General features: G+C 45.9%; 1 protein-coding gene across 1 annotated transcript in view; it reads right to left on the reverse strand.

Annotated features, from left to right (window-relative positions):
• Nucleotides 1-503: 503 nt before the first annotated feature.
• Nucleotides 504-24935, reverse strand: part of LOC102683514 (PDZ domain-containing protein 7) — a 36747-nt gene continuing 12315 nt past the window's right edge. The window contains exons 9-16 of the mRNA XM_069189276.1: nt 23828-24016; nt 16898-17070; nt 15966-16057; nt 15454-15545; nt 14185-14256; nt 12270-12953; nt 10378-10478; nt 504-2292 (exon numbers count right to left, since the gene is read on the reverse strand). Coding sequence (XP_069045377.1) covers nt 2143-2292; nt 10378-10478; nt 12270-12953; nt 14185-14256; nt 15454-15545; nt 15966-16057; nt 16898-17070; nt 23828-24016 — 1553 coding nt within the window. The 3' untranslated portion in view covers nt 504-2142. The remainder of the gene's footprint in view (nt 2293-10377; nt 10479-12269; nt 12954-14184; nt 14257-15453; nt 15546-15965; nt 16058-16897; nt 17071-23827; nt 24017-24935) is intronic.

Consider the following 24935-nt stretch of genomic DNA (forward strand, 5'->3'; position numbering starts at 1 on the left):
CTGCCAGTTGTGAGTTGCAGGGTTGATATGGCTGCTGACAATTCTATCACCCTCGCCTCTAAGCTCGCCGTTGCACACCTCTGCACCAGCACAGGGACGTGCCTGCTGTCCAGCCCTCAATGCCCAACGCAGAGTTGGCATCACCTGGGCAAGCGGTAAACACCAGGGGTCACCATTACGCGGTGAGCTGGGGTACCCAGGCTGACTCCAGCCGACCCACCAGTCAGCTAACCACATACAGTAGCCCTGCCCTGAACCAGTCACGTCTCGTCTGTGAGTCTCAGTCTGTGTCTGTTCTGCACTAGGGATAATTCAAAGCCATCAAGAGTTTAAATCTGTAAACTCACCACGGAGCAAACACACTTTGCCTAGTTCCCCTAGTATACATTAATTATCCTCCAGCACTGCAGTGGTGTTGAGTGACAGAGCCACAGGAGGTACAAAAAAAATAAGACTGGTGGATCTCTGTTCATGCAATTCAGAACCACTGCATGTGAGGACAGCACAGATTTGAGCATTCAGCCACAGCAAGGAAAAAAATTGTCAATATTGTGTTTTTATTGGAATTTGAATGACACACAGGGTCTACCACGGGCTGTTAAATGTTTGCCATTTGCTATTGCAAAGTTGTATGAACACAAGGCACTTGCTGCAGGTGTAAAAGAGCGTATTTACAGTGAACATCCAAACTGTCGGTGTTCAGATATGCACACACCTTATCCAATTCTTTGCAGAGCAGAACAGGCCTGTGCTAGGAGCCTATCACTGTTCAAAGGTCAGCACTGGACAGCTGCCAGTGTCCGGTTCTGCGTTACTGATTGTTAGTGTTTCCAAGGGAAAACCCTTTTACACCTTCAGCTGCTTACTATTTGCAGCTAACACTGGTAATATACTGTACATACACAACCCAGTCTGTACTGTACATGTAGGTAATGGTTTATTGACGTTTACTGCTTTTAGCATAGTTACTTTGGTATAGATGCTATGCTTGATTAAAGTTTTTCTTATACAATTTTTTCTTTCGTTTCACATTAACCTTAATCGTCATTAACCTACTGTAATTGCCATATTTTTTGTGGACTACAAGATCTCGCTATTATATTTCATTTTTTGCCCTCTGAAACAGCACCACCCTCCTGTTTTACTTTTCTTTTCTACTGCAGTGTAGCTTTAAGGTGTGTGAGCCCAGTAGTTCTACAAGTCTTTCTCTGGTTATTTTCAGCACCAGTCTGTGCTGCAAGGACACTGAGCTGTTGCCACACAGACAGATCTAAGACCCTGCCTGACACCAGGAGGTTTGACATTGCAGAAACCAGACCAGTATTAAAAACCAGTGACGCGTCCACCACTCAACTCCCACTGCATGTCTCCTGCACAGTGGGAAAAGTGGGCATCTCTCATCTAGGACAGTGTATGTTACCACTGTGTTACACTGAGGACATGCAGCCATTCCCAAAACCCTTAATAGCTGCTTTCCTTGTCCTTAAAAAGTGGAGCAACCCTGGTAAGCTTAGTAATTATACAGATTTTATCCAGGAAAGAGAAGTGTTTACAGTACAATAGGCTGCTGAAGGAAGTGACAATAGCTGAGATTTTTTTCCAAAACAGCAGGATAAGCTGTCTTGGAATGTACAGTAGGTGGTAAAGCCATCAGAGCTGCTCTGATAGTGCCATTCTTTCCAGTGTCCTCTGGAGTCCTGAACCACACCAAGTATAGAATCAGAATTTTCCAAACTGAACCCAACATAATTATTGCTAAGAAGGAATAGCAGTCCTCTTTACTTCTGAAAGTGGAATGGGTGCTGCTGCTGCAATTTATCAACTATTCCTGCCTGTGTTTGAACAGATTTCTACACGTGATGGAATTTCCATAACACTAGAGGAGCTGTTTCTCAGAAACATTAACAGGAGGCAGTTCTGTTTGTGAGCTGAGTCCTAGCCCGAGAAAAAGAGAAGCAGCTTTTTCACAGTTCAAAGTCTCTGAATTCTGTTCAGCTGCTTTAGTGCTGGTGCCTCAGCCTTCTGGCATTTCCATGCCTTCTCTTCGTACGGCTGATAGTATCACAGATCCTCCTCTGAACTCTAGGGGGAGCTGTGGAGGATCTCCTACCCAGCCTGCGCCTGCTGTGTCGAGCCAGGGAGTCAGTCTCTGGAGCTCTTGGGCACTTTCACCACGAACACCATGGGGTCAGTGGCCTTGTTGCTGAAGGCGTGGCGGATGGTGTCCACAGCATGTTGATGAGTGACTCCCTGCAGGCTCTCCCCATCCACTGACACCAGCTCGTAGCCAGCCTGCCGCCATGCCAGGGCGAGAGAGAGAGGGAACGAGGGGTCAGGACAGACTCACACCACCAGCAAACAACTCTCTGCCATGTAGGTGCAGCCTCTTCGTTATACATTACATGCAACGGTGATCAATGGGGACCAATCCCCATACAGTACAGTAATAACGAAATATTGAAAAGTTACAAACGCCCAGTTGATTTAACCAGTTACTGAGAGCTTATTGATCCAAGGGCCTTATCCTGGTGGTGGGGGACCAGTAGGTGGCACTCTTCCCTCTGGATGAGAATTTCCTGTGCTGTAGGAGATGCTGTCCGTCACACGAGACATTAAACCAGGGTCCTGCCTACCTGGTCATTACAGCTCCCAGGGCTGTTGCTAGGAGTAGGGCTGTCCTTTAGGATTGTGCAGTCTGGCCTCCAGAAATATCCCCTTATTTGCTAAAATAAGGAAACTGGAGACTGAAGTGGGTCCTCTCCAATTTTATAAATGCTTTGGTACCATTTGTGATGAAAAGCACTATATACTGTAACTACAAGGATTTTAATATTCCCTATGACATTCACAGCGTCCCTTTGAATATGTTTGCCAAATATGTGTTCACTAGTGGAAACTATGGGGAAGTGTGTTAAAATCTGTGAATAGGAGGCACCTCTTTACACAAAAGGATGTGGGAGGATGGAACAGGCTACCCAGCAATGTTGTAGTAGCACTGTGGCTACTACCAAACTGGCCAGATGGGCTAATTGTCCTCCTCTCTTCTATAACCTTTCTTATACTCTTATGTCACTCATTGTTCATTTCCTACTGATCAAGGCTTGTACAATACCCACAGACAGGTCAACATCGTGTCAGGCCATTCGACTTTGAATGCTGAAATTCCTATTGATCCCGTTTGCATGTTTTAAGGCCAAGGTGGGTCTGCTTTATGTAACAGTGAGACTAGTGGCATCCTAAACCTGTTGCAAAGGCTGCTGAGAAGCTGTTGAAGGAGAAGTAACAGGAGAGTGGCGCCTTCTGCGTGTGTCTGCCCGCCAGCTGAACGAGTCATTAATTAGCCGTTTCCTGGTCTCTACCTGTCTGCACACATGCCATGTTTACCTCTGACTTATGTGCGTCTAGATGAAATCATCTCCTCTTCATCATCGGCCCAGATATTTTTATAATGCTGGCAGCTGCCGCCCATTGTTGCACAAAAGCTGTGACAAACCCTGCTGATGGATTAGCGTTAAATTACCGACTGAGCTCTCGGCTCCTCAAAAGATGAAGCTTAACTGTAATTTTATACAGGGTCAAGGAGAACCGGAGCCTTTCCCAGCAAAAAACAGGCACAAGGTGGGATACGCCCTGAATGGGACGCCGGGCGTAAAGACAACCACTCACACCATGACTAAGCTCCCAGAAACCAGTTAACCTACCAGTATGTATTTGGACTGTGGGAGGAAACCCATGGGTAAACAGGACACAAATACAGATTCCACACAGAGAGCATCCCAAGTCCAGAGCTGAATCCAGGGCCCCAGCACTGCAAGGCAGCAATGCCAACCACTGTACAACCATACTGCCCAACTAGAAATTTTAATCAGAAACCTTCCAATAGCTGCATTAAATTAGAAAAAAAGGTCACATTTGTCTAGATGGCTTCCTTAATTTAAAAATCTTTTAATAGAAAGGGACGCTGGAAATTCAGCAGACACAGATCAGAGGACTAGGATTAGAAAGACCAGCATTTGCGCCAATTCCAATGGCCTGACAGGACAACTGCCATTTGCTCAATAGGAAACAAGGTTCCATTTGATTCACTGAGCAATGTTTCATGGCTTTTCCCATTTAAATTAGGTCTTTTGGTAGATTTTCTCTTTTCTAACTCAAAAAGAAATTGTTTTTGCTCTCAATTCAGAGAGATCAAAAACAAAGTTTACCATTTCTATTCATCCAGTCCAGTAGTTTTTTTCCACGCACCAGATTTTGTGCATTTGGTTGCTGCTAGAAAGCACCAGATTTTAGTCTATGACTGGGCAGGGTGGTGTCTTATCAGTATTTGACCACTTGAAAGTTTGACAATTGATTTAAAACAAAATGGCCACAAAAAACTTTTGACCTGCCTCTCACCATGAGAAACTGTCAATAGTGAAGTTACACAGCTCTTCACTGGTGACAAAGCTCCACAGTTCCTACACACTCCTCTCATTATCATAGCTTTAACCTTTTTATCTCGTGATTTCCATATTCGGTGTGTAGTATTTCCATATTCAGTGTATCCATAATTAATTGTGATCCCAGAGGCTCATTGTCTCCTGTCTCGCACAGTGATTCCTTGTGCATGTCCCCAGGAGGCATCGGACACACACACGGCTGTCACACACACCCTCTTTAACTCTTAAAGGTCCAGCCCTGTTTTTAAAGACCCAGCTTCTCACTTTGTGAAGCTCATATCATCATTACATGCCACAATTCCAAAAAATAAAGGGGATGTAAAAATCCCGGGAGAAGGGTTTATGAGTCACTGTAAGCAGCAGATCAGATCAACAGTATAAGTGTGACTGAAACCCACAAGTAACCAACTTTGCGGTTATCCGGTAACATCCTAGCTTGATCCAAGCTTGAATACTGCTTCCAGCTGGCCCCACGTCTTAAAAATATATAGAAACTTTACAAAAAGATTAAATGATAGCAAAAAGGCACCAGACTCAGCTAAGACAGACTGAAGAACCTCAATCTTCTGAAATCTCTGTAAAAGACAAGTGAGAGAGTTGACTGAAATGTTCAAATCTTTTTAGAGGTCATGGCCCAGATTACCACATACACAGGCCACTGTGGCAGAATCACCTCGCGGGTAGGAAAATACCCTGGCTGGCACTGATGGACTGTGGTGGCTGACTCTAACCACAAAGTTAAAAATCCTGTTGCGTATCTCTGGGATGCAGCATGTGGAGAATTCTGGGTATCGTACTGTACTTCTGGGCTGTGGCCGTAAAAGTGTTAACAGCTCCAGCAGCGCTCCTGCTCTGCTTCTGGAGGTTTCCTGGAGGAGACGCACATGGTGAGAGGCCGACCCCAGTGAATGGGCAGCTTCCTGTGTAATCATCCGCAGTAAGGACACACCTGCCAGAGAGCAATGCTGAGAGGCCGCCTGGGACCCCTCTTCGCAGTTCCTTCCCCCCATTTATCTTCCCGACTTCACACGCTATCCTCTGCTGGCCCGCGGATGTCAGCAGCACCACGAGGGCTCTGGCACTGCGGGGACGGCAAACTGGGTCCAGCCTAATGGGGAGGTGGATTTTTGACACGATGCCCCCCTGACTGGCACACATTGCTCATTCCAGGCCTCCAGGCTGCTGTGGGCACTGCACCTGTGCTATTATAGCAACTGACTCACGAAAGTGGAGTAGTTGAAGTTTTTTTTTTCCTGAGTTAAGATGTAAGGAGATGTGGAATTGGGCTACAGGGCTCTGCCAAATTAAGTACAAATTAATCTAATAGAATAAAAACTGTGCAAGATGACTGAAGCTGTACGACTCTTCCAATGTGGCTGGCAGCAGACAGAAAGTCCACTATATATTCATTAAATAAAACAAGGAGATTGTCATGGTTTTTCATTTTTACTGTGCATTGCACTGAGACCTGCAGGAGGCGCTATTGTGTATGAATACTAACGGAGAGTAACAAGGGAAGCGTCCTGCTCTTATTCTAGGGAAAATTGAGTCTCTGCTGTTAGCAGACTCTAATAATGTCTCCTCCTCCATGGCTGTCTCAGAGGACCACTGCAATGGATCCCCCTAAAACAGCACTTTTCTCTGGCCACTGAGGACAGACAGTAAAGAAAAGCTGGTGGAAGAAGATTTGTGGAAACCGATCAGCATCATTGTTAATAATTACCCACACGCCTGACACATACAGACTTGGCAAAGGGAATGTGTGCTCATGCTGCTGAGTCTTTTAGCACACTATAAAAGGCTGCAAAAAATTAATTTGACTAGACAAAAAAAGGACAAACTATATATTTTTTTGAAAATGAATTCTGGATAAAGGGAAGACAGGAGAGCGTGCCTGGTATTCACTCCACTGCCTGAAAAAGTTCATAGATCCCCTGGCTCCAAAGGGAAAACCCCCCTGTAGCTGCAGCTGTCCCAGTGTGCATTACTAAGGCGGCACTGTGAAAGGGGATCCGGCCCAGGAGCACAAGCAGGCCTGTAACCCCCTCCCACACCAGGCAGCGAGGCACACACTGCGCTCTGTTCCACATGGGAAGTGTCACGAACCGCATACCTGCAGTACGAGCACCTCTCACCGCCAACACCCGCGCACTAATTAATCATTTGTCATTCCTCACGCTCTTCCCTATTTACACCCTCTCACTCCACTCACTCCCCGCTCACTATTGAGAATAACTCTTGGCTTTTTCTGGTGCACGTAGACTACTCTCGACCTGATTTTGGCTACCCGACCTTGTTTCCTCCTGCTCCGACTTTGTCTCACCTCTCGTTTTGGATTTGGATACCCTCGGCCTGACTCTTTTGGCTACCCGACCTAATTCTTTTGTTTCGACAATTACTTTTGCCTTTTGCTTTTGGGGTTTGGATGCCAATCGGTAGCATTCACCTTCAGTCCAACCTGCTGCTCCTAACGCCATCAATGACCTGTGATCTTACACAGAGTAACAACACCTCAGGCAACGGCACGTGTTTCACTGCCAGACGTGAGCTGTACTAAGTGCTCAGATGCAGACCACACTTATGGGCAAATTTATACAGCAGCAAATGATAGAACAAAGGGGTGATCACAGGATTTCACTGAGCAGATTACAGGCTCCTGTCCTGCACACACCAGTGAGGACATTGTCTCATAGCCTAGTGCTTCCTCTTGTTATGATTAAAGCCCTACAGCTGGGGAGGGTGTGTCTCGCCTGATAAATCAGCTTGCGGCATTCGATGTATGCTTTCCCCTGGAATGTAACAGAGCACAAAATCACTTCAACATACCTTTTATCATTTGAAATCAAAATCATTTAAAAATATTGGATGGAAGGAAAATCAGTAATCATGGCAGGGAACACTGTTCTGGGGTGTGAAACAGTGCTACAACAGCAGTGAAAAAAAAACAAACTATAAGCGCTGTAAAGATTTCAAAACCTTCTCAGTATCGGAAGGAGAGTTAAGGTCTGGTTAAAGAACAACGTGCAGATACACCCAGTCACTTTGCATCTACAGTAGGTAGTGTACATTGCAGAAGATGAAATAAATGATACAGTACTGAACTAGATCACTTTCCAAAGGACTTGCTCATATAGATTGTGGAATTCCCAACATAAGACGTATAAATCCTACTAAAATTATACCTTCAAGAGTTTGACCTCACTAGGATTGTTCGCTGTGTGACAAGAGAAACCTTGTGCTAGAAGCAGTGCAAAGGAGAGCAGGGCTAACTCCTGGTCAGAAGGGCAGGTCAAGGGAGCTGAATCAGTAAGTTTATAACAGAGAGCACCACATGACATCATTAAAGTATTCTAAATCCTGAGGGGTTTTGATGAGAGACTTTTTCACAATCAGCAACAATGAAAGGATGGATGATCACAAGCAGAAAATAAGCTAAGGAACCTTCAGGAAAGAGACAACTTTACACTAAAGGTTGTAAGGGTCTAGAACCAACTCCCTAACCTTAAGATTAAAGCCAATTCTGTGGATCCTTTAAGATCCAGTTATTTGATAGGATTCCCGGATCAGTGTGTTCTAGCAAACAGATGGACTAGATGGTCTCATTTGTAATCTTTTTAACTGAGTGAACACACACCCCTTCCCTTCACTTTTCCTACAGGAAGACACACTAAGCAGCTGTTGCAATTGATGACACAACTTCCTAACCAGAGCCTGTAGTTCACCATCACTCCCCTATCTCTTCGGACATCACTTGTTACTTTCAAACCAGTGACCTGGTGGTAAAGGTGCTCTGAGGTTCAGTTTAAGGCAGTATTGTGGGAGTCAACATCTCTCAGGACAGAACTGAGACAAACTGCACAGCTGTTTCAGGTTTTATGAGTGGTATATCGGACATGTAGAATTAAAGTGACACTAAGCACTTTTATCTCAACTTCATCAGTAGAACGTGCACCCGAAATTGCTCAGACAGCTAAGTAATAGGAGTCTTATCAAGTCTTATCGTTTTCCATACACTAGATCTGGCGTGACACCACATGTGACATCACAGCAGACGTGGAAACTGAGACGCCTAGCAGACATCTGAGCTCCCCGCGGCCCCTGTAGCATCCCTTGCACGGTGCTGTCACCTGATCCGTACCAGCCTTGAGGAGGATCCCACTCCACACCTGGGATCCCAGCCTTGACCTCACTCTCTGGGTCACTTCACAGCACGCCTGCCCAGTACGGAGCACAGCTCACCTTCACGAACACCGCCATGCCATCAAACGCTCCAGTATTGAAGCTGCTAGTCTGACAGCAGTGTCCTCCCTTCAAGCCCATCTTCACCCTCTTCTTCCTGTTTTATAGCATTTTATAGACTATTTAATTGTTTGCTTGGAGAGATTTGGGGTGTATTAAAGTACTAACACTGAAGATCTGATTAATCCACTTCCCATGAATTTTTCACACTAATTATTGTTATGTGGTGCAACAACAGAGGGAATATTCAGGTGGCCCAGTGGGGTTAGTGCTACTGCCTCAGGGCTCTCTGGTCCTGGGTCAGACTGAGGACAGGGGCGCCGTCAGGTGGAAAACTATAACAAAGAAGCAATGTGTTGCACTGGGTATCACTGCCTCTTCACAGCTGCATGGTCCTGGATTCGGATCTGGATCTATCGGTGTGATGTTTGCATGTTCTCCTCATGCTCTGGTGAGTTATCCTCGAGTGAAATACCTGCTCTCCAGGTTAACAGGCAGGAATTGCTCCCAACATGACTGTGTGAGAGAAATGTCTGTGTGTCCTCCGATGGCCTGGCCTCCCATCCAAGATGTAGCCCTGCCTTGTGCCCCGTGCCGACTCAACATGACCCACTAAGGTTGAAACACCTGCCGAGTATGGATCACTAGGGAACAGTACTCATCTGGGCAGCATGTCTGGCAGGGAGAGCGGGCACCAATGTCCAGGAGACAGGACCAGTTGTCTGCCAACACACGCAATGCCTGTTTGGCGCTCCTTAATAATTGCCATTAATTAATGTGGTGTATGCTATTTGATCCTGCTAGCAGGGTACCCCATGCTTTTCACATGTCTTTCAGTAGCAACAACGGGGATGCTTTGCTACTGTCTAAATAAGGTTCTGTACACAGGCTGTAAACCAGGGCCCTCAAAAAAAAACAACTTCAGCCACAGTCAGCCCTCCATGCAGCTCTGAAATCGTTGTTTCTTTTTACTTTGGCTTTGTCTGTCCTCACAATACCAGCAAGAGTAAGGCCGAGGCTCAAAGTTCCAAAGGCTTTGCCCTTACCAATCCCTACAAATGCATCAGCCCTTCTCTCTGAACACCCACCTCTCCACTCAGAAACCTGCTATATTGGTTTGTCTGTTTTTTTTTTAACATGTGGCCAGGATGATTAAACAAGTCTCTGCTTTTCAAACATCACAGACTTTGCCCCTCAGCTCTTTTTGGGGTCACTATTTAGGGTTCATGACCCCAAAGGAATATACAAAACCCAACTTGAGCTACAATTGTTCACAGTTGGTTTAGGTGGAAGTTAAGACGCTGACCTCTCTCCTGTTCAGTGTTAGAAAATGGAAGACAATGCAGGTGATGTTAAATAGTAACTACTGACTGACTGGCATAGTAGGCTTGTTGCCTGTGGCTCTCAAGGGATATGGTCCAGCCTAGTCTCTTTAAATCACAATCCCTTTCCCCTCAGCTGATTAAATTCTTCCTTCACTGGACCAATTACCCTTCTAACCCGAATTCTAACTCGAAACCCTGGAAATACATAAAAAGGCAGCTCTAGTCTTATCGTCCACCCCAAACCGTGTGCAGAGACCTGGACAGTGCAGTCATGCAGCTGCTGGAGAAGTGGGGTCAGAGAGCAACGCACTGAGACTCCGCTCCCTGGGAGTGTCGGGAAGTGCCTGGCCAGGTGCTGGAAGGGGCAGCCTCACCTTCAGTGTGGCACTGCTGGAGGCTGCTCCGCCAGGAAATATCTTCTCGATCTTCACCACCGGCTGCACCTTGGATTCCATCCCTCCTGAGATGCTGATTCCTGGAGAGATAGAGGGTGGGTTAGGATCCCCGCCCAGGAGAACAATCGCTGAGCGCGATTGAGCCATGTCTGCGCTGCCATCGGTCACATCAGTCAGACACGTGGCACTGTGGGAGAGCCCTGTTCTTACTGACTGCCTGGGCTGTCAGTCAGAGGACTGAGAAGGACTGGGCACTGGACGTGACAGGAATGAACAGCACTCCTGAGCCACGCCAGATCCGTCCTTATTATAGCAGCTACAAGAAGGGCTATTTCACCATCACCTCCTCACATGATGAAAAACTAGAAGCCAAGGGGTTATATTTTTGCTGTTTCCCTGTGGTTTCTAACTGGATGAGATAAACGGTGTGCATGGCCCTGAATTTAAATTAAATGGGAGAAGCGGTTCTGTGATTATATTATCCATGATTGGTGCCGTCTTATGAAATGCCCTTTTCAAGCAGCAGTGAGTGTATCAGAGCCTAATGCAGTAAAAAAAAAAAAAAGCTCTGTTCTGCACTGGAGAGCATTTTAACATTTAATCTAGAGAGATTATGCTTCAGTATAGGCTCACTGTTATGATGGATCTCTCCTAAATCCTCATTATATCCCGGAGGTCTTCTCCATCAGTCCACCTGGATTGTCAGATATGGCCACATGCATTATGTAGCCCTGTTACTATAAACAAACATGTTAGATAACCACCAGCCTCTTCTGTGCACTGAGCCCTTACAGCCATTTGCCAATGAGGTTCAGCACTGAAATCCAAAATTAAGATATTGCAACTTTACTCCCTCTACTGGCCATTCAGTATAAAGACAGCATGAAAACAGCAGTCGATGTTAACGGTGCATTATAATTGAATTACAGTTAGCCAATATTAATTTAGCTTGGCACAGGTACAGTAAAATTAAAGCAGGGCTGGTGACATTCTTAATGAATGTAATGCAGCATGGTGCACTGATAAATGTAATAATGTAATGATGACGTGCATTGCACAAGATGATGACAGAGCTCTGCCCTACTTAAATAAGGCCCCTAAAGAATAGAAGTTTCCCGTTTACCCTCAAGGATAAACATCAGCCTTCTACATAAGCACCTGCTTCTGCCTGATACAAAAAGATCAAGCAACCAGATGCTGCTGACTGTGCCTGCTCTGTTTGGTGATTGGTACAGCCATATCACCCTGCAACTCACAACGAGCAATCCACTGCTGCTAAGCAAGTGTGAGCCTAGTCAGTACCTGGATGGGAGACCTCCTGGGGAAAAACTAAGGTTGCTGCTGGAAGAGGTGTTAGTGGGGCCAGCAGGGGGTGCTCATCCTGAGGTCCATGGGGGTCCTAATGCCCCAGTATAGTGACGGGGACACTATACTGTAAACAGGTGCCGTCCTTTGGAGGAGATGTAAAACCGAGGTCCTGACTCTCTGTGGTCATTAAAAATCCCAGGGTGTTTCTCAAAAAGAGTAGGGGTGTAACCTTGGCGTCCTGGCCAAATTTCCCATTGGCCCTTACCAATCATGGCCTCCTAATAATCCCCATCTATGAATTGGCTTCATTACTCTGCTCTTCTCCCCACCAATAGCTGATGTGTGGTGAGTGTTCTGGCGCACTATGGCTGCCGTCGCATCATCCAGGTGGATGCTGCACATTGGTGGTGGTGGAGGGGAGTCCCCATTACCTGTAAAGAGCTTTGAATGGAGTGTCCAGAAAAGCGCTATATAAGTGTAAGCAATTCTTATTAATTATTAAAGAGACAGTGCCACACTGTGGCTGACACTGGAAAGCCAGCCTGAGGTCACTGCACACTCACCCAGGGACTGCTTGGTTTTTGAGATGGTGACAGTGGTTAGTTCATATTCCTCCACTGGTGCGCTGGCTGGGCTGCCGCTTAAGCCATTCTGCGAGTGTCCATTCACCTGCCCCCTTCCCGCCCTTACTGTAGGGGGTGCTGTTGAGCCCCTGTCAGAACTGAGGTCCCGGAGATTAGCACTGCCGGGAGACCCTTCTCCTCCTGTGCCTCCAAAGATCTCCGACAGCATCGGCCTGGATCTGCGGGGGGCGTTGATCACAGTGTACAGGGAGTCCTTGCTTTTCTCTGCTTTCTCCTTCCTGGCTTTTGCCTGGCCGTTTCGGAAGGGAGATCTCCCCCTTTCTGAAGTGGTATGGCCCCTGTCAGCCGTGGAGTGCAACGACACCTCATCATAGTGGACAGAGCGGACCGTACCAGGATTGTCCCTCCTCAGAGGGGCGTCTGTTTCTGAGCGCTGGGTCTCAGCCAGCAACCAATTGGAGCGCATGGGGCTGGCTGGGAGGGGTTTAAGGGCCTCTGCGGAGTAGCTGTCCACTTGCACGTCCTGGAGAGGGGTCAGAGTCCTGGAGGGGAGCTGTCGGATATCCTGTAGCCCAGAGAGCCGCAGCTTCTCTATCTCCGCCATCAGCTGCCTGTCCTTCTCGAAGTCCTGCACCGGCTTGAGCTGGAACCCTCCCCTGTAATCTAGAAACAAACCACACAGTTATTAACACGATTGACACCGTCGCCGCCCTGCTGGAGGTCATGCACCAGGTGTCCCAGTAACATCTCTGACCAGTGAGAAGGTGCTCACACGCTGAAGCGCCGTGCAGAAGAGAGATTACACTCAAACACAGCAAGGCTCCGTGAGGCTCTAACATTGCATGAGCAATACAAACACTTCTCAGGTTTCACAGCCCACTCCTCCTGACAAGGTTTGAATTACTGCTCTGTGATGAGCACAATGGACAACCGGAAGAGTGATAAAGCCTGCAGGCCGGTGTGTGGAGGTTAAACAATGCAGGCCAGGCGCGTTCCATTTTGCCGATTCCAATTCAAGACTCTCCAACAGAGCGGCGACTCCTTACTCACACAAAAGAACGGACTCACTGGGGTATTTCTCTTTCAGGAGGCCATCCCAAGATTATTTAGCCAGCTCATTGAAAAACAAAGCCACTCCTGTGACCTGGGTCGGGGCAGAAACTGGTGACCTTCAGGGCGGAAGCAGCAAAGTCTCAAATATCTGCCTTTCCTTTCAATTTTCTTCCTTGCAAAGAATCTTTTTTTACATTTGATTTGTACATGTAGTGAGCTTGCTGGCAGCGCCTGAGCTCCAGTGTATCACGTCAACAAGGAAAAGGAAACGAACCAAATCACTGTGTGAGGTGAAACACAATAAAATCAGATTGTGGAGAGGTAATATTAGGGTGGCATGGTGGTGCAGTGGTTCTCATTGCTGCCTCATAACACGGGGACTCTGAGTTCAATTCCAGAGCTGGAGTGCTACCTGTGTGGGGTTTGAATTTCCCCCCTTTATTAGCCCTTTTCCTCCTGCAGTCTAAAATCTTCCAGGTACTGTAGGTTAACTGGCTTCTGGGAAAACTGGCCCTGGCACGAGTGTGTGTGTTTGTGTCTTTCTGCCCTGTGATGCACAGGCATCCTGTCCAGGGTATAAGACACACCCGAAGAAGGCTCCACAGCCGAAACATTGTGTCTCTTCTCTTTTCAGCATGGGATAAACCTTTACTTGTTCCTTTGCAGCCTACTCATGCTGACGCAGCTAACTACAAGTACTTGATCTTCTTCATGTCACAGGGGGTACAGAACTCTCATACTGGGGGTGATTATATTAGGAATGACAGTGACAAATGACACAAGCAGAATTGTTCACACGGCTGAGTGGCTTAATGTTGTGACAGCTGTGGGACGTACTGACCTGGGATGGGGGTAATGAGGTGTCTCCGGGGTGCCAGTCCATCCCGCGGGGAGCGGAGAGCTGGAGATCTCACTAGGGAACAGGGGCAAAATGTCTGTTCAGTACAGCAGAAGAGCATTCAAGATTCTGCAGTTCTGGCTGCTTCAATAGGACACAACTCTTGCTCTCACACAACACACAATATAGAGCTCGAGAACACCATGTGTTCTTTATCACTCTCACCAGGCCTTAAAAGAAGTCTGGTTTTAATACATAGCATTCAAACAATATTCCTGCATTCTGCTTCATCTGTACAATTCTGTAAAAATGTGGGTTATACAGTACGGCTTGCAGGATTCTCACTGTGTTGGCAGCTGTTGTTGTTGCAGTGCTGAAACAAGCCCCCAGCCTGTTCCTAGAGGGTAGTCACAAGTGGTCTGGGTCTGGGTTAATCACAGCTGCGTCTCATTAGTCGGAGTGTACCAAACCCTGAAGGTCCAGACGTCTTAACATTCCCACATTCCCTAAGCACATCCCTCACCTCCATCACCATATCACGGCGCAGTTGCACCAGGGTTAAAATCTGTCAGCCCGTGACTGCATGTGAAAAGCTGATTTGTGCAGAACCAGCTCCGAAGTGGATTTTCTTACTACTCGGTTGGGTTCAGTTTTAACCTACTTAAGTGCTTCTCCTAAGGTGATTAGGTTCTTTGTTCAAGACATCCTCAACTCTTTGTGTAAACCTATTAACATTCCTCTACATTCTATCCTTGCCTTCAGCTTTGCACTTGTGTGCTCTGGTTTTGCTGAGACAAGTCCTTGATGAACCTGAAGCAGTTTGAGTTACCTCTGCTACTTATTTTCTAAATATGTATAAGTCAATTTATTACTCATTACTTATCAGAATGGAATAATATCAGTGGTACATTGAGCGGAAGAAGGCTATTTCACACTACCCCAGAAAAGTAAATTCTCTTTTTGTGTGTTTGATTTTGTGTACTTCAATCAAGTATTCACTAAACTATTATTGTTTCAGGTGGAATCGTTTGAGTTCCTTTTACCTCCCTGTCCTTTCAATGTTACAGAAACACTTTTCAAATTCTGCACACGATCTGTTCAGTGGATTTCTAATATAGCTCAAATTATATATAAAGCATACAGTTTTGTGCACTGTGAGTTTTCTGCCAATTTCAAAGTCATTTTAACAGCATAATTTCATTACTTATACTTTAAAAACAGTATTTTGTGTTTTACAGTAAGTTGCATTGAGTATCTCGTTTTCTATCTTACCAGATCGGCTCTTTAAAATGTCATAGGCTTCCAGTTCGAAAGGCATGACCATGCTGTCAAACCTGCCCAGGTCCGTAGGGGTAATCAGTGTTCTGTCTCAAAAAGAACAAGAGTGTGATGGATATACAGTACACTGGATACCACATAATACTGCTTGTAGTGCACTCCTCCCTTCATTTTCATGCATATATTTCCAGGGTTGAAATTGTTGGCCCTGTCTCACATGAGAAAAACAATAATGCTGGTGTCATATGGGTTTTCAGTTCTGTCTAGCTAAGCCTCTTCTTGGAGAGACTCTTGCAAGTTGTTTAAAACACTTGTGATGTAGAGAATTACCCCTGTGTTTTGAGTTTGCTACATGATAGTGTACGTCTCTAGTCAGCGCACTCCTTGATACTTCCTAGTCCTTGCTTTGGGTACCAGCAGAATGCCTATTTGGATGGTACTGTTTTCCTCTTACTAATGCTCCCCATCCGGGTATTCTGCCCATTTCTCCAACACTTCCCTCCCACCTGATCTCCCGGAGCAGCAGCAATTTCTCCGGCCGGTCCAGAATAGCCAGCAGGGGGCGGACTAGGTCCTCAACCACGTGGTCCGACACAAACTGAAAGACGCACAGAGGAGATAGCAAACCAGTCAGAGCTTCAGGCACAAGATAAAAATCCTCTCTTCAGTACGAAGATGCAACGTCACTCTCATTGTCCACTGGAAAACATGACTGAGTGTTTAAATTTAGGAGAGACAGCTTGGTTCCTTGGTCATAAAAAAGTACACTCAATAAAATTATTGAACACATTGGCATATGTGTGATGAGATTTATGGAACTCTGTAGGAAGCATACATTGAATTAAACAAAAGGTGCAACCAATCCTCTGTCCGAATTTAATAAATATGATTTCTGCAAAATCCAGTGTGCAAGGGTTCAAAACGTTATTTGTACCTACTGTACCTTTCTTGTTAATTAAAACCCACAGTCAAGTCATGCTCTGAAGGAGATGCAGTTCCACAGCCACAAGGTACATGCAGAATGGGAATGCTTCTAGACACTACACCTGTGCTACAGAGGACACTTCTTATATACAGTATTGAGCCCAGTCAGAACAGCACAGTTTACACAATCCACATCTATAACTATCAAAATTGTCTTCAGAAACTGAGCGGCATGCTTCCTAACTCAGCCACTCGCCACTGCAAGTTTACAGTATAATGGAGGGGGGTAAAAATCACATTACTACCCCCACCCTTCATGAGACAGTTACAGTACAACCGCTGAATTGATGCAACTCTCAGACTATATCAGGTGAGTTAGTTCCACTGTAGTTTTAATATTCCCCCTCAACTGCAATCATCTGACCCACTAACTCGGGTGCAGGGTGCAGGGTGCAGGGTGCAGGGTGCAGGGTGCAGGGTGCAGGGTGCAGGGTGCAGGGTGCAGGGTGCTCACCCTCTGGCAGTGCCTCATGATTGCAGTGACCTCGTCTTCATTCAGCAGCTTCCTGGCCATGTCTTCTACTAGGGCCAGCGCCTCGGAGTGGGGCAGGGGGGTCTGCTCACGCAGGGCGGCCACAGACTCCTTTGGGGAGCTGAACAGGCTAAAGAGCCGCCCGCGCTCCTTATCTGGGAGACAAACAAAGAGGCATGAGGGGCTGCCTTACAAGAAGCAGGGCAAGGAGAGTCATGAGAAAGCCTGGCTTCCATCCCCTGGAAGCTGTGCTCATGCTACAGGCAAAACATTATTTTTTTTCTAAATCTTATGGCTGACCAGTCACAGTTCTGCTTCCAGGTGTTGTTGGCAGCGATACAGTAGAAATGAAAATCTGAACAGGTTTAAGGAAAGACACAGGATGGGTTGAACAGATTTGAAAGATGTAGCTCAAATTGTAAACCAGGCTTAAGAGAACACCATACAGTGGGTATAGAAAGTCACCACCCCCTTTCAAACCTTTTGTTGTATGGCACTGAAAATAAAAACCAATTTAATTAGGCTTGTTCCATTTTTATTTACACACAGTAACCCACATTAGACAAGTGAAAATAACATTTGAAATCATTCTGAAAATTAATTAATATTACAACAGTTAAATACTTTATTTGGAAAAGTGAACACCCTCCTTACAATTGCATTTGTAAACTTACTCAGGTCAATCACCTTACAGATCACGCAACAAACTAATTGGCTCCCACCTGTGACCAATTGTGGTGATTTTGATTAGTTCAGAACAAAAGCAGCTGTTTCTAGAGGATTCCACTCTGCATTTCAAAGCAAATAATCTACTATGGGTGGAAAGGTGCTTTTGAAAGAACTGAGATAAAGCACAAGTCAGGAGATAGGTATAAAAAGATTTAAAAGGCTTTAAGTATTCCATGGAGTACAGTCAAGACCACCATTAAGAAGTGGAAGGCGTATGGCACCACCCAGACCTTGCCTAGATTAGGCCGTCCCTCCAAACCTGATGACCGAGCAAGAAGGAGACTGATCGGAGAAGCTCCCAAGAAACTGATGGCAACTTTGACCAAGCTACAGGTCTTTATGGTAAAGACTGGTCATTGTGTGTATGTGACAACAATATCACAAGCGCTGCACAAGTCTGGCCTGTATGGGAGGGTGGCAAGAAAAGAGCCACATCAAGTCTCATTTATGTTTTGCTAAAAAGCAATTTAAAGATTCTGTGGCCAAATGGCAAAAGGTGCTGTGGTCAGATGAGACCAAAATCAAACGTTTTGGTCAGAATGCTAAACGGTTCATCTGGCAAAAACCCAATACATCTTGCCATCCAAAGAACACCATTCTAACAGTGAAGCACAGTGGTGGCAGCATCCTGTTGCGGGAGTGTTTCTCTTCAGCTGGGACTGGGGCACTTGTCAGGATAGAAGGGAAGATGGCTGGTGTAAAATACAGGCAAATTCTTGAAGCAAACCTGCAGCCCTCAGCCAGGAAGTTGAAAATAGGAAGATGGTTCACACTTTTCAACATGGCAATGACTCAAAGCACACCACCAAAGCAACCATACAGTGGCTGAAGGACAGGAAGGTGAATGTTCTTGAGTGGCCTTTTTGTCTTCTTTTTGAGCTTTAGGGCAACAAAAGGTGAACATTTTGAAAGGGGGTGGTGACCTTCTATACCGACCGTATGTATGCCACAGCAGCTGCTGAACTGAGGACCACCGTCCACAGGCCCACAGACAGAGGCCCCTGCACTAGAGACCACCATCCGCAGGCCCCCAGAAGGGAGCCCCTGCACCGGGGACCACAGGTCCACACAATGGAGCTCCCACACTGAGGAGCCCCCATACTGAGGACTACCAGCCACAAGCAGGAGTCCCTGCACTGGAGACCCCCGTACTGAGGACTATTAGCCGCAAGCCCACAGACAGGAGCCCCTGCACTGGAGACCACCAGCCGCAGGCCCGCAGAGAGAAGTTCCCCCAGCTGAAGGCCAATACAAAGTAAACCTGGTACTAGAGACCAGCAGCCTCCAGCCCACAGAGAGGAGCTCCTGCAGCCACAGGCACACACAAAGAGCCCCTAGCACTGGAGACAACCAGCCTCAGGCCGTGCCGTGTCTTCCCTGCCTAGGGCCTGTAAAATGTTTGTGGCCTATGAAGGAGAGAAACACTTACGAAAAACGAGCTGAAACAATATGCTTGCAATTGACCCTACAATAGGTGCTCCAAATCAATACTCATACACTATCTAGTGGCTGTTCTAGAAACTAGAAGTATCAAAAGTGATGGTCGCTTGACTTGCTCCATCAATCAAGGGCTTTAGCATTAGAATAGTGTAGCGGCCGCACCTGTCGCTTTAGCGGCTGCACCTCCCCTTAGCTATGGGCCCGCAAGGCAGGCTGGGAGCAGCGGCCATGGGGCTGGACTTGAGTGTGTTGTCCGGAGATTGACCTGGCAGTGTAAATAGTGTAGGCAGTTTATGAGGCGCCATTGTAAATAGTTGTCAGTGTTGCTGCTTTGTCCTTGTAACCCACCATAACTGGAAGTACCCCACCTTAATCCTTACCCTGTGTGTATGGAAGCCTTTAGAGAGTTTTAAACTGTGTCTCTCAAAGTTCTATAGGTTGAAGTAAAAAAAAACATTTATTGCCAACAGATTAGGTGGTATGAGCTTGATTTGTGGGTGGATCTCCCACTCATTCATACAGTTTAACCTGTATCATATCAATGAATATAATTCAATTGGTATTTATCTCTCTTTTTACCCATTTTAGTGTAAAAGTCCTTAGAGCATACAAACACCAAAATCCAGCTCTGGCTATAGGTCTGTGGAAAGAAGCTATTCATGGGTAACGCTGGGGTGCTCTAGCTCTGCTTCAATTCCTTTAAGTAATAAAGAGTAACAAGATGAGAATGTGTGGCTCAAAAGCAATGAAACCAACTAAATCTGGGGTTCTTAGGCTGGGAATCACACGATAGGCAAGAGGGACAGAATCAACCAAAACACACACTAGGGAGGTAAATGGAACACTTGTGCAGAGTCAGGGTGGTTACACATCAAAGGACAATAACAGAGGTAAACAATTAACTATTGGATACACCTGCTGTTTACATTAGCAGGGTGACAGTGGTCACTCTGTGAACCCACAGACGATCCCCGGCTACAACTCCCAGCCTGCTCTGTGGTGCTCTCGGCAAGGGTACTACATTAACTCCTATTGGGTAGACCATGATTGCATTTATGTTTGTACCACTTTTTTCTTTTGCGCAAGGTAGTCGTAATGAGCCTAGCAATGGAGTTTACGGATTTACAGACAGGTGATGGAGAGGACGTACGACCACCATGTGTGGCTAAGTGTTGGCTTAGGAAAACCTCAAGCCCTCCAAACTGCTACGCTATTTGCAAACCAGACACGCCAGTTGGCAGCATAAACCCATTCCAAGTTTCTTTTGAATGAAAGATACAGCAGCTAAGTAGCCAAAAATCTACTCTCTAAAAAGCCCCCACTGTGAACCAGCAGGCACTTCAAGCATCTTTCGTTATAGTTAACTAGATTGCCAAAACTGGGAGGTGAGACTTTTTTCTTACTCTACGGTAAGGAAATAGTTTTAATCATGTGTAGGAAAAGCACTGCAGAGCAGCTAGCATTGATTCCAGTGATAAATGAGAAATGTCTTACAACATAGGGCGTAGGGCAAGAGACGTGGAAGAGCAGGTGATGGCCAAGATAAAATCTAGTGTGTATTTTTCTGTACAACTTGACGAGACCGATGTCTCGGGAGATTAATGAGTAGTTTTTGTTCTGTCGTCCTCTTCCTGAGTGTGCCACTTTTCATTTTGCTGGACACATATGGACGTGAGCATGAAATCAACTGGAACAAGTGTGTGCGAATTTGCTGTGACGATGCACGAGCTATGACTGGCAAACACAGTGGGCTGGTCACGAAAGTACAGGCCGCTGCTCCGTTCACTCTGTGGACACATTGTATGATTCATAGACAAGCCTTCGCAGCTAAGAACATGCCCCCCAAACTCAAGCAAGTAATGGACTGTAAATTCCATCAAGGCCAGTGCAACAAGCGCCTGGAAGGGAAGGGAGTGTAAACATTGTTTAACATGTTTGTTCCACGTGTTGAGCAAATGATGTAGATTAGGCATTGTTTTCTTTGAGTAAAGATGCTATACAAATAAAAATTATTATTGTAACACATACGGCCGACATTAGAGGTGTTACGAGCCGGCTTACCAGTGAATAGCAGGGACCGCAGGGACCGCTTACCAGTGAATAGCAGGAATAGAAGGGAGATTTCCCTTTAGCTCAACTGGCTGGGTCCCTGTTGAGTGACACTGGAGGCCCGAGTTCAAGTCCCCAGCAATGGGGGCTAACCTGAGGCGGCAGCAGCGAGCACGCATACCCTTGTGAACCTGAGAGGGCTACATTATTATTAGGATTAAGTGAGTAGGCTTATAATTTATACAAAATAATAATAATTGCTTATACTTATTTGGGACTTTTCTGGACACTCCACTCAAAGCACTTAACAGGTAATGGGGATCCCCTCTACCACCACCACCACCACCAATGTGCAGCCCCACCTGGATGACACAACGGCAGCCATAGTGCGCCAGAACACTCACCACACATCAGGTCTCAGTGGAGAGGAGAACAGAGTAATGAAACCAGTTCATAGATGGGGATTAGTAGGAGGCCGTGACTGGTAAGGGCCAATGGGAAATTTGGCCAGAACACTGGGGCTACACCCCTACTCTTTCCGAGAAACACCCTGGGATTTTTAATGACCACAGAGAGTCAGGACCTTGGTTTTATATCTCATCCAAAGGACGGCGCCTGTTGAACAGTATCGTATTCCAATCACTATACTGGGGCATTAGGACCCACATGGACAACACGGTGAGGGCCCCCTGCTGGCCCCACTAACACCTCTTCTAGCAGCAATCTGGTTTTTCCCAGGAGGTCTCTCATCCAGGTAATGACCAGGCTCACACCTGCTTAGCTTCGGTGGGCTGCCAGTTGTGAGTTACAGAGTCATATGGCTGCTGGCATTTTTAATTCTGTGTGTGTGGAAAAGGGGGGTGGGGGGTCACAAAATATTTTTAACCCCAAAAATGGGTTGCACTCTCAAAAAGGTTAAGAACCCCTGAACTACATACATTACTCCTTCTTTTACAGCAGTTTCCTGACTGTGTAATTTATCAACTGAAACTGAGAATATCCCATATCTGGTCAGCTCTTACAACTTAAGAAGTTCTTTGCTCTTTTTAAAGATGCTGAGTTATTTCCTCATTGAGTTTTATTCTTATTCTCTGAGCGCTGAGAGCTGAAACCAGGACAGGACATTTCATGGCAGAGCACAGCCTTGTGAACAACACCTACTTTGTTGTTCAATAAACCTAGGTGGGCTGTTATCCATAATGTTTGTTTGACTAACAACACTTACAGTATAACACTTATCACACTTGAGTGACTGAATTGTAACTTGTTTCAGGTACAGGGATCTCATACTTGTTGTGGAACTTGTGTAGTCAGATTGGAACCCATACAGTGACCCAGACTGAATTAATTGCTTAAAGCTTCATTTACAGGCTGTTTTCCTTATGTTAAAAGTCAATACTTCATATACTTTGATATTCCTTGAAAATTCTGTTCCTGGGTAAGATACACACACACACATTTAATTCAGGAAGAAGATAAAACCAGGAATTTTACAGTATACAGTAACTGAGAAAAAATATTAAACAAGGTTTTTATTATTTTACTGACATATTTTGGGGTTTCATAAAATCTATTAAAATATTAAGGTGTTCAGGAATTCATGGTTTTACATTCTCACTGTAACATGCAAGTGCACAGAGGTGTGAATGTGTACAAGGGGAACTCAACGGTTGGCATTCAAGAGAAACTGGAGTCACAGAAAGAGGGGGACACCGGTCTACCGAGAGCACAGAACTACACACTCGCACTGCAACCCAAACCGAACAACACGAAACAGTTACCCTTCTTCAGGCTCTTAACCACAAACTTTTGAACTGCACTGACTGGAACAAAAGCAAAACAAATTACACATCAGCAAATATTCTGTTCACTGGTACAGGTACATATACAGTATGTACTGGCGCAGGTACATTTACTAGTCAGCAAAATAAACTGCTCACTGAATAATTAAAACAAATTCACCAGGGTTAAATTAGGAAAACAACCATTTAAGATGTGCGGATAATTAGATGTAGCAGACTTGATAAGGAATATTCTTTATGCTGTTTACCACTTGTCAGGGCTGATCTACAAGAGCTCCACTCTGAAAGTCACAAGCTAGTAACACGTGTGCACACTGCTGGAAGCAATACCAGGTGTACCAGCACATAAGACGCTTTAGGTAACAGTCACTGTCTTATAGGACTCTGTCCCTTTCCTCTCCTACAGCCCGGACAAGCAGATGTCTATTCACTGGTCTCTGAGCCCTAGATGCCTCATGCCAGCTCATCCCACAGCTGCTCAGTGAGGCCGAGTCCAGCCAACAGGGCATCAACAGCTGTGCAAACTGCAAACACTATAGAAGCAGCAAATGAAACTGAAAACATTTAGATACTGTTCAAGAACAGGCAAACACCTGGCAGATGATGTTTAATGGAGGCAAGTGCAAATGAGCTAGAAGAGGCTACTTATGAAAGACTGATGTATTGATACATGTAGATCTAGACAACACGGGGAAGCAATAAAAAAAGGTAAACAATTGTTAGGATATACAAATGCTATATACTGTATATATATTCTGAAAGGTACAAACTCTACTGTAAAGCCAGACTCTGACAGTCCCCAGTGAGCGAGTCTCCAGTGAAGCTGTGCTCTGGCCCTGAAAGCTCGTGGAGGCCGTGTGGCACTGGGTGGTCTGGGGGCTGAAACTCTCACCTCTGTCCGACTCAGAGCGAGCCGGAGATTTAGAGCGGCTCCGTCCCTCTCCTGCCGCCCCCTCCTTCTTGTCCCGGGAGGCATCCCTCTTGCGGCCGCTCTTGAACAGCAGGCTGACGAAGGTCTTGGAGCGCTGCAGGCCGGTCCCCTCCCCGCCCAGCTTCACCGTCTTCTTCTTCTTCTTGTCCTCTGAGGAGACGGAGAGCGGCTCAGCACAACTATTAGAATGTCTGTCTTTGAGTTTTCTCTGTATGGCCAACTGGTTTGAATGTTAGCTCCAACACCTACTTGTCTGAGAGGGTCTGTGGACACTGATCAGCACATCACGCACCTCCCGTGTCCATCTGTGTGTGAGCACAGAGTGGACTGACCTCCCCCTGGCCCTGAATGTGTGACTTCTACTGCTGGAGCCTGTACAGCACTCATTACCCTTCTTATGTCATGCTCTGACAGCTCAGAGAGCACTGCCAGAATTATCAACACTTCAACCACTGCATGATCATGGTCTCCACCCATTCTTACAGCTGTAGTTTAGTGTGTAGTGAGTAGTTTAGTCATTATTGAACAAATTGATAGCAAAGATCCCAGGTTCAAGTCAGTCACATACCAGCAGGCTTAATACTGCTGGTATTAGAGGTCACTCTTAAATCGCCAATATTTAAACACATAGAACACAACAGAACAGTTTAATAACTTATTGAGTTTCAGGAATGGAAATGTGGTTGTTGGGAGTTACAGAGTGTTGGTATTTTACTTTAAAAATGGTCTCTGAATTACTTAATTGATCAAATCCTGAAAATACAGCCCACCTAATCAAATGGCTCCTTTAATTTTGTGGAAACCTTAGCTCCGAGACAGCTCTGAGCCTAGCTGTACTCTAAAATCAGGATGTGGCACTGTTAAATCAGCTCTTCTATGGTTTACCTGGTTGTGGTAATTATGTTATTCTCCTGATCAGATCCACTGAAAATAGTGAGGAGCTCCACTCTAAGGATGCTGTTTAAGACATTGAGTTTGTCCAATCTAAACTAAACTGCTTTGGAGTAACAGAGACATGCATGAGTTTGCCTTCAGTTTATCTGGCGCTAATGGTGCATTTCCACAGCAA

Source organism: Lepisosteus oculatus, chromosome 4 (genome assembly GCF_040954835.1).
Source record: "Lepisosteus oculatus isolate fLepOcu1 chromosome 4, fLepOcu1.hap2, whole genome shotgun sequence".
In the NCBI taxonomy this organism is placed as follows: domain Eukaryota; kingdom Metazoa; phylum Chordata; class Actinopteri; order Semionotiformes; family Lepisosteidae; genus Lepisosteus; species Lepisosteus oculatus.